Source organism: Sapajus apella, unplaced genomic scaffold (assembly GCF_009761245.1).
Source record: "Sapajus apella isolate SASKATOON/1434 unplaced genomic scaffold, GSC_monkey_1.0 scaffold13, whole genome shotgun sequence".
NCBI lineage: Eukaryota > Metazoa > Chordata > Mammalia > Primates > Cebidae > Sapajus > Sapajus apella.
In genome coordinates this window covers 25,984,767-25,995,388 of record NW_022436953.1, presented here as the reverse complement: position 1 = coordinate 25,995,388, position 10,622 = coordinate 25,984,767, and the positions used below count along the sequence as shown (strand labels likewise).

Sequence of the window (10,622 nt, the reverse complement as noted above, 5' to 3'; positions counted from 1 at the left end):
CAGTTAGAGTTTTAAAAAATGAGTAGTGGTTTCGTGACAGTTTATTTTTCATAAGACTCTTGCCAAGAGCTGAAAATAATTTCTCATACCATCAGAGGACAAAAACAGAGATCCACTTAATAGCATCTGATGATTAAACAGTCAACTTCAAAAAATAATCTTTAAATTGGAAATGGGGTATAGAGAGATAACCCTGCTCATTGTAACATTTTGTACACTTTAAGACAATGATCAAGTTCTTAAGAGTAAAGAATTAGAAAATGCAACGTTTGTAGCCAGCAAAGAGTAATTGCCTTATAAGTTTAGTAATCAGAGAAGATTTACTTAGTAACGAACCTTAGAGAAGCAATCCCTTCTGGCTATTTCTTTGACCTGTCTCTACATGGATAACTTCTGATTTTTCAAACATTATTGAACAGGAATAGACTTTGCTTTCTACAGATTCACATGAATCACTGAAGAGTCTCCTTCTGAGCAGTGGCTTTGTGGATCTCCAGTGGCCCCACCATTTGGAAATGCTCAGTCTGCTCTTCCTTGGACTCCACAGGGCCTGTACCTCTCCTACTCTGCCCTGCACAGCCCTGGGAGCAGCGAGAGGCATAGTCCCCCACTCTGCACACTGCAACCTTACACTGTAAATATACTACATCATAGCTGTCAAGAAAGCTGAAGGCGTTGAACTTGAATTGAGCCATGTTCTTCTGGCGGGGGTGGAGGTTGACGTAGGTATTGTCTTTGATGCACCTGATGGGGAGAAAAACCCCAGGACAAAATGATTAACTTAAAGCATGATATGAGTTCACTGTAACCCAGATAATCAGGCATTGACCCAGACCTCTGAATTGCAAATGGAGTTCTTCCCACTACCCACTCTTTCTTTCATAAATAAACTTTTTAACACTACTATGAGTGGAAAAACCACTATTCCTGGCCATAAATGGAAAGGAACTAGAAAATAAACACAATAAAAACAAAACAAAGTAATTTAATTCTAGGTAAAACGCTTGCCTTCAAAAGGCCTATTCTATTTTGTGCAAAGAGAGATTAAAAGTGTCAGTGGTTTTATTTGAAGGAAATCTTAATTTAAAAATGTAAATCTGTAAACTCCAGGGAAACCACAACAAAAAAAAAAATTAAGAAAAGAACTGATGCAATAAGATGAGATAAAATGAGTCATATAAAATGTTCAATTAAAACCAGAGAAGGCAGCAAAAGGAGTGTGAGGAGACAAAGAACAAATGCAACTAATAGAAAACAGTTACCGAGATGATAGATTTTAATCCAACGATGTCGAGAATCACTTTAAATATGAATGGTCTAAATATACCAATTTAGAGACAGAGTAGATTAAAAAACAAGTCCCAACTATTTATTGTCTACGAGAAACCCACTTTAAACATAAAGACACAGACAAGTTAAAAGTAAAGGAATGAAGAAAGATATACCATGCAAATACTAATCAAAAGAAAGGTGGAGTAGCTACATTAATTTCAGAAAAAAACAAACTTCAGAGCATGGTAATTATCAGGTAGCAAGAGGGGTATTATCTAACAAGAAAGTGGTTGGTCCTCCAAGAAGACACAATAATTTTTCATGTGTAAGCACATAACACAGTTTTGTCTCAATGTATTTTGGGACAAAATACATTGAGACAAAATACATGAGACAAAATACATGAAACAAAAACTGATAGAAATGCAAAGAAAATCAACAAATCCACTATAATAGTTGGATACTTCAAAACGCCTCCAATAGTAGTTGACAGATCCAGCAGGAAGAAACTCAGTGAGGATACAGATGACCTAAGCAACACTCTGAATCCACCACATCCAATTGACATTTATAGAGCGCTCCATCCAGCAACAGCAGGACACACACTCTCGAGTCCACATGGAATATTAATATTAATCAGAACAGGCCACATTCTGGGCTATAAAAGACACCTTAACACATTTAAAAGAACAGAAATAACACAAAATACATTATCAGATCACAGTGGAATTAAACTCAAAATTAATGACAGAACAATTCCAAGAAAATTCTCAAATGCTTGGAAATTAAACAACACACTTCTAAGTAATGATGGGTCAAAGAAATCTCAAGCGAAATTAAAAAAACATTTTGGACTAAGTGAAAATGAATAAACAAGTTATCAAAAATTTGTGGAATGCAGTTAAAGCAGTGCTTAGAGGGAAATTTATAAAATACATGTTAGAAAAGAAGAAATATCTAAAATCTATAGACTAAGCTTTGAAAACTAGAGAAAGAGGAACAAATTAAGACTGAAGCAAACAGGAGAAAAAAAGTGTCAGTTGTTAAATTCTGGCACCAAACTGAGCCTCTTGGGTGATAGATTTATAAGGGGGGTTGAAAGGGAAGAGCTTTCTCACTCTGTAGCTCAATGCAGTTTAGTGCCACCTCTGTGCACCTCTCACACCATGGCTCACACTGCCTGTGGAAGGTGCTGTGTCCTGTCCCTCCCCTGGCTTTTGGAGATGGGCACCACAGTGCTCTCCATGGTCTTCAGGCTGCTGTGGTTCTCACCACTCTAAAGCTGCCATTGAGTAGTAAGTGATGGATTTTTGTTGTTTTCAGATTTATTGCCAACTGTACTTTGCCCTTGTTAGGGGACAAGAGAGCTATAATGGCAAGCAATTGGCCAAAGTTCTAACTTGACAAATCTTTTGGTTAACCAAAGGAGCCAGACTAAATCTCACAAGTATAATTAAGATCTCAGTTTGGGATAACCCATTAGTTCATCAGTGTAGGCCAATGTCCCGGGCCTGCCCCATGAATGGGGAGTCCATTGAAGTCATACGACTAGAAGCGAAGGAGGCATGGACATGAGAGGGTGGGGTGATGCAGCAGAGCCCACCCAGGGCCACCAGGGCCCTCCCCAAGACTGTGGGGAATTAAGGGAAGCTGTCTATAACTGCTTGCCTGTTACCATTTGTCCTCAACTGGGATCAGAGGATGGTGAGGGCCCCCACTCTGCCTCTGAGACATAGTGAGGACTCTTTGCACAAATTTCTAATGTAGGAATACCAGTTGAGAAGACACAGATTCCCTAAAGGCATGCTAGGTGAATATAATAGTCCACCCCAGAGGACCTTCCATCTTCCTTACCCCTGCCGGATCAAATCATACTTGATGGTTGTAAAATCATGGGGATCTGGAGAAGCCACACAAGTATCCACGAAGAGCATCAGGCTGGGATCGGGGCTGTGGAGGGTGGCTTGGAGGAAGACCTCTTTCCTCTGGCTGGCATAGTAGGGCGCCACGCCTCCCACATGCTGGGACTTGGGGGACTGGAGGAAGGATATGGACACGGTGTAGCCAGCACCCTCCATCAGGGTGTCATCCCCATGAATGATTTCAACTGTGGCTGGGCCGTCCACCCTGCAGGTGAACTTCAGCTCGGGGACCTTGTGCCGCACAATGACTCGGTCAGGGTGGCCCCATGTCCGGCCTCTGATGGAGTTGGAGTAGCTGAGGGAGCCAAGGTGCTCCTGTGAGGATGAGAGAAGAGTTGTGGGCAGCACTTTTGGCTCCTGACAAGCACCTGCCTCTGTGAGCTGAGACCTCTCATTCCCACCCCACTTGGCACCAGCTTGCTGACTTGCTGGAGGGAGGACCTCTCAGGGCCAGACCTCTGTGGTACTTAACACCTGAAAGGGGTGACATGCCATATAAGGTGCATGCAGGGAGCCCCCAGTGGGCAAGTCTGGACTGCCCCTTCCATCCTGTAAGGGCCAAGCTGTTGTGCTAGCTGTGAGCTGGGGTGGCAGGCGCAGCTGTCTGCTGAGTTCCTCCACAAGCTCCATTCCTGCAGGCTCCCGAAGGCCACCCCCACCCCCATCCCTGGGGCTCTTGTCCTCTCTTTCATCTCTCCCCTGCCCTTGACTCCAGACCAGCACTGGCTCCATGTGAGCTGTGGGTCTGGCCCTGCTGAACTCCACTCCCAGCCTTGAAATCCAACGTGACTTGCAGGAGGTAAGTTTGTGCTGTGGCCGACAGGCAGGCGTCCCTGCCTCTCATGCCCTGTGTAGATGCCTAGAGGCTCAACCTGCCTGGGAACATTTGCTCAAGGAAGCCTCAGCCTGTGGGACTCAGATCTTGTGACCTTCTGCCTGGAACCTCTGAGAACTGCCCTGTCAGCTTAGGCCAACGTTTCTCAACCTTTTTTCCACCATGGCCCCATTGAGGAACTTCTGTAGACATCTTACTCATCCTGCCCTCTCTCAAACCCTGACTATGAATTGTAATACAAGATACAGTTTATATACTGGCTGTTTATCTTGGCTTGAGCCAGAAAGATATCTCTATCTACCTATCTAACTCCTATAAGAGCGAATATCAATATCCCCCCTACCCATAAGGGTGATATTACCCTCCTTGAGAATGCCCAACTTATAATAAAAGTCAAATTCCTCACCCACATGGTCCTGCCCCCCACTTCCACTCTGATCTTGGGCCTTCTTGTCTCCAGTCTCTTCCTCCAAGCCCCAAGGCTGCAGCTGCCTCGGGACCTCAGCCCTGGCTGATCCCCACGTCCTCTGCCTGGCTGCCCCAGCCCAGGGCAGGCTCAGCTTCTCAGCCACCAGCCTATTCAACACAGCTTCTCATCCACTCCAAATGACTTTTTAATCCTCCCTTATTTTCCTGTCTTCTTAACTTCTTTTGGTGTAAAAAGAACTCTGGTTGTGTGTTTGGTCTGATCCCGTCCCCCATTTCGTGAACGTAAGAGCCGTGGAGCAGGAACCCTCTCAGTCTTGTGGCTGCTGTGTCCCCAGCACCTAAAGGAACTCATCCACTGACTCTGAAATCGAATACAGGACCTCTGTGCAGCAGTGTTTTCCTTCTCAGTGCTCCCTGACCCTACTGACTTCTGGCCCCAGCACCCTGGTCAGCTCATGGGGTTTTCAGGGAAAGCTGAGCCAGCAAGGACAGAGAAAACATGTGCAGGGTCTTCCCTGATGGCCCAGAAGCTTCCCTGGGGGCGCCCACTTCACAGACACAGAAGGTATGGATCCCGGGGCAGGAACCTCTGAGGTAAAAAGTATAATTTTCAAAGCAAAAAGGATAAGAACACCGACTTTACTAAAAATACAAAAATTAGCTGGGCGTGGTGGCACACGCCTGTAGTCCCAGCTACCCGGGAGACTGAGGCAGGAGAATTGCTTGAACCCAGGAGGCGGATGTTGCAGTGAGCCGAGATCGTGCCATTGCACTCCAGCCTGGGTAACAAAAGCGAAACTCCGTCTAAAAAAAAAAAAAAAAAATTCTGTGGTTATACACCCTCCCTGTCTCTGGTGTACTTGTTTCCTTAACTTCAATGCCATTGTTTTGTGAAATAAACCGGCGGTCAAAGAAAATTAAATAAACATTTATATGTCATTATTCATAAATGTCCTAAACGTTTGCTTTCTTGATCATGGAATGTACTTAACTACTTAGAAACCTAGCAGTCAGATAGGCAAGTGGACAATCTGTCTTCTCACATGCCTGTCATCATAGTTTGCACATGGTAGGTGTGCACCAATGCTCAATCAAGAGCCATGTGTGGAAAATGCATTGCCTCTAGAGTGAAAAGACTATATCATCCATCCATCCATCCATCCACACATCCATCCACCCATCAGCACTCAACACTTGTTACTGTGTATCCTAAATTCCCCAAAGGAAGGAAAGTTTCACACAAACTAATGAGCTACTCTCTATCTTACCAAACTCAGACATAAAGTTATGGCTTGCACTTTCCCTGTGTCCTTACATAGTTTTTAAATAGGTGGTTGAATTTCCCAAACTTTTCACCCTGGCATAATCCACAGAAGGGAAGCACCACCTGGGAAGTGTCCTACCTGCTGGATGGTGCCACAGTGGCCATAGGGAATATTGAAGATCAGGTAGCGCCCCATGACTTGGGGACGACATAGCTCATCATTTAAGTGGATGTCCCAGGAGGAGTAGCCCAGCCTCCGGAGATAGCCTCGGTCAATGACAGCTTGGAAGAGGTGAGGCAAGCAGGATAGCTGGGCTGCAGGAGGGGAAGATGGAGAAACCCTCACAAAGAGAAACTGGTACACTGGCCTTGCAGGTCTTGGGTACGGGTATACCTTTACTTTATAAAACTGCCATAAGCTGGGGCTGGCTCAGCTCTCCTCACACCCAACTTTTGACTTGACTTTAATTAATTTTACTTCTACCTACCCTTTTCCAAGAAGGCTTTGAGGTCATGCCACACCCATGGGGAATCCTAACCATAGCCCGTGTTCCGTGCACAGCTCATTTCTCATGTTGAGAACTCTGTGCCTGAACACCATCTATCTGGGTCTTTGTATAGAGGTAAGTTGGAAAAAGGGAGCCTGGGTGCAAAGGGGCTTCTTCCCAACCTCCTAAAACCCAGAGAGTGGGTGGAAATCCAGAGACTTCAGTGGGAACACAGAAGCGGGTACCGCTCACAGCCTGTTCTTTCTCTCTTACTAGGCTGCTTTCTTAGCTCCCCCATCAGCATCCTTAGCCTCAGATCCTAGAGGGGAGAAGACTTTACCATTGTCCTTAGGCACAAGAGAGTCAGCTGGACCTGGTGAGAGAAGGACGAAAACAAATGTCAACTGTGTTGGAACACTGCAAGAGGAGGATGCAGCTGGTAATAGACATGAAGTGCAGGGGAATGGGCTCATTTGATTTCACTACTAAAGCTGGGGTACAGTGGCGTGAGAATATTCCAGGGCATGCAAAGGAAAGGAGGACCCAGGGCCTCCTGATGAAGCTGGAGCCTAGCATTTATCAAGTAGAGTTGAGAATACATGTATCATCAATTCCAAGATTTACTGGAGTGAGAGAATAGTAGACACATGGCTTCTAAGGTCGTAATGCTATCCCGTGTATAAACACTGACTGGTGTCCTTTCCCAAGCACATGACATGCTTGGGGCCTCAAGCTGGGAAAAATGTAATTCGCAGATATCAAAGGCTTCTATACCTCTGAAGCAAGGCTGGACAGTACCCAGGGCCAACACCCAGCCCAGAAAGCATGGCCAGCCAGGTTCACTGAACCCCTCAGTGACTGACCAAAGGACCCACTTGGCATATAATCCAAGAATGGAAAATGGATTGTCATTTAGAATCAGCCCCCCGACAGCATCAGGAATAACTGGAGCTAGGAACTGACATGATCAAAACAAGGATCTGGAAGTGAGGGCTCCATGACCCTAGCACACACTCATACTCCTTGGCTTGGTGTGATTCATGTCTGCCTTCAGGGGGCTCTGACAGCTTTTCTATTTGGGTCCCATGTCTATGCAAAACAAGGCAACACCTGCAAAGGCAAAAGCAATGGCAACACTTCCTTTGATTTACCCGTAAAAAACTAAGAATGGAATAGACCAGGTGAGCTCATATCTGTGTTTCAAATCTTAGAATTCCGTAACTCCTTGAGATTTAGGGTAAGTTTAGGACACATGTAAAGAAGCACTGCTCCATACAGAGGGAAGTCAAACTCTGAAAGTCAGAATGGCCAGGCAGAAGGTGGGTGGTAAAATGCATTCCAGGAAAGGTATAGGCCAAATCTTGGACGAAAGGGACATCAGAGGAGCCCGGGCCGCCCATGCGGTGTCTCTCTAACTTCTGAGGGTTGGGTCCAGGGGAGGAGGAGTTCCACCCAGAATTGTGCTCTTGAAGCCCTCCTCTGAGATGGACAGAGGGACTGGACAAACTGTAGACAAACAGCAGCAAGTTCGACTGCCTTAGTCATTTTGTTACACCGCCTCTTCTTCCTTTTTCCCATCACCGTTTAGCTGTATTTCAGAACCAATACTGCGCTGAACAGGCATCACAAAAGTGATGAGTGCGCTCGCCCCTAAGCCTGGATGATTAAAATGTTTACCACCAAGGGTACACAACCACCATGCCCTCAGTGGCCTAGGATCTGGGACAGCGGCCACACTTGACTTCCGCAGGATGGTGAACTTTGACTCTAGGAATGTGAGGTGAGAAGAGGCAGGGTGGGCAGGTGTCGTGGTACCTGCGCACACCACGCCCGCGTCCTCACGGTGCTGGCAGTTGTGCCGGCCCCAGCCCGAGTGGGCGCAGTGCTCCAGCGCATCCTCGTTGCCGGCGCAGCGCACGTCGTCCAGCAGGATGGGCCCAGTGCCCTGGCCAAAGCGGCCGCGGCCCGGGGCACCCAGAGCGCGGCCGCAGCCCAGGAGGCGGCACACCACGCGGGCGTTCCTGATGTTCCAGTGGTCGTCACACACCGTGCCCCACACGCCCTGGTGCTGCAGCTCCACCCGGCCCTCGCAGCGGCTCCGCGCGCCCGCCAGACGCAGGGGCGGCTCTGCATGGCGAGAGAAACGGTCAGGTGGTCAGGTTTCCATCCTGGACTGCATCGCAGGGTGCCACTTGCTATTTGCAATACGAACTGTTTCTGCTTTTGTTGTTCTCTAACACACACACACACACACACACACACACACACACACGCCCCTTGGTGCCACTGCTATTTGCAATATGACCTGTTTCTGGTTTTGTTGCACACACACGCGCGCGCGCACACACACACACACACACACACACACACACTTTCTCTCATACAGTAAAGCCTTCATTATCTGAAGCCCTCAGGAATGGCCCTGTGTGCAAGCCTAGTTTTCCACCTAAGAACTTAATCTGTAAACAAAAATTAAAACACCCCAAAAAACAAAGCAAACAGGCAAAACAAAAACCAGAAAACACTTTCAAATCTTTAGGAGACAGTTGTTCTAAAATGAAGCACTGCCTTGACTCATCAAACATGTATCCAGTGAAATAACTTTTACTCTGGATGAGTAAGAGCTCGTATGTTCACTCTAAAAACCATATTATACAACATAGCTCTTCCACTTGGCATTTACTCAAGATGAACAAATGTCCATGCCCACAGAAAGATCTGGAGGTAGCAGAAGCATCCACAGTAGCCCAAATCCAGAAACAATGCAGGTGCCCATCCACAGGAGAGAGGGTAAATCATGGCATAGGCACACAGTGGAATATTACTAAGCAGTAAAAAGTAACAAATGACCAATACATTTGTTCCTTTATTAATCTCAAAAACATTTTAAATGAAAGAAGTTAGAAACAAGAGATCACATGTTATTTGATTCCACTTATATGACATTCTGAAAAAAGCAAACCTATTCTGCAGTGATGGAAGGCACAGCAGTGGTGGCCTGGGGAAGGTGGGAGAGATTTACTGAGACAGGGCATGAGGGAACTTTCTGCAGTGATGGAAATGTTGTCTATCTTGATGGTGGTGGTGGACAGTTGTGTTGGTTAGACAAAACTCATAGATGCATGCACTATGTTTACAGATTATACTTCAAAAATGTTGATTTAAAAAATAAAAACAATAAAAAATAAAATCTATATTATGTTGGTGGTGTCATGCCCACAGACATGTGTAGAATGATTTGTTTTTTATATTGGTATGTTGTGACTGCATCTTTCAATTTTCTGCTCTCTTTGGCACATAGAAGGTGCTTAGTGAATGTTAAACACCACGGGCTTCTGTTTCTCTGTGGCTGCAGCATGCTGGTTGCCCTCTCCTCATCTTATTTATTGCTGTAATATTGGAAGGAAGATAACCATCCTTGTTTGAACTATGAATAAGAGTAAATGTCTTCTGGGTAAGGTTTTGGAAAGTGAATTTTGGGATCCCAACCCACAAAGTGCACGTGTATCCACACACACACCTGTGTCTGCACACATACACCTACAAGCTCATAAAATTTTCCTGTAAAGAGTAAGGAAGTTAAATGAAAAAGAAATGTAATCCTAACAGTATTAATAGAGTTATGATCATTTTAGTGTTCAGAAACAAACATAAATTACCAAGTACAGGGGCCATCTTTTCATCAGCTGAAATTTTCACTGTAAATAAGAAAAAAAAAAAAAACTTTAAAACTGTGTATTCATATTCATACACAAAGCTGAAAAAGAACCAAACATTTGCTCTAATTTCAGATACTAATACATTGTTTAAGTTCCTACTCTGGTTTGGGTGCAGAAATATTATCCGTTAAGTTTTATTTTCTTGCCATCAAAATGTATTTCTTGCCGCCAAAATGTACTAAATTACAGTTTGCTCACCTGTAATCCCAGCACTTTGGGAGGCTGAGGTGGGAGAATCACTTGAGCCTAGGAGTTCAGGATCAGCCTGGGTGACATGGTGAGATCCAGCATCTATAAAAAATTTAAAAAATTAGCTGTATGGTGGTGCACACCTGCAGTCTTAGCTACTCGGGAGGCGAAGGTGGGAGGATCACTTGAGCACAAGAGATCAAGGCTGCAGTGGGCTGTGATTGCACCACTGCACTCCAGCCATGGGAACAGAGCAAGACCCTGTCTTGGGGAAAAAAAAAAGTAGTAAGTAGTGCTGTATCCTGTTTATTTTCCAGATATAAAATAATGAATTAAATGGTCAGAAAAGAAGCTTTATAAATATACTGAATTTTGCAAGGAAGAATTTAAAAATTATATTTTGTAGAAAATAGTTTTATAGGGGTTGAAAATGAAGCCAAGAAAATCAAGTGAGTTTCCTCAGAAATATTTTTAGATAAGAGAAAAGCCACATCTGAGAGATGT

General features: G+C 45.0%; 1 protein-coding gene across 1 annotated transcript; it reads right to left on the bottom strand.

Moving 5' to 3' along the window:
* Window positions 1-298: 298 nt before the first annotated feature.
* Window positions 299-10,176, bottom strand: LOC116554063 (deleted in malignant brain tumors 1 protein-like). The gene is made up of 6 exons (XM_032281909.1): window positions 9,870-10,176; window positions 8,026-8,337; window positions 6,551-6,583; window positions 5,862-6,037; window positions 3,127-3,509; window positions 299-744 (listed from the first exon to the last, which is right to left on the bottom strand). The coding sequence occupies exons 1-6, from the start codon at window positions 9,883-9,885 to the stop codon at window positions 453-455; spliced, it is 1,212 nt and encodes a 403-aa protein (XP_032137800.1). The 5' UTR covers window positions 9,886-10,176; the 3' UTR covers window positions 299-452.
* Window positions 10,177-10,622: the final 446 nt, after the last annotated feature.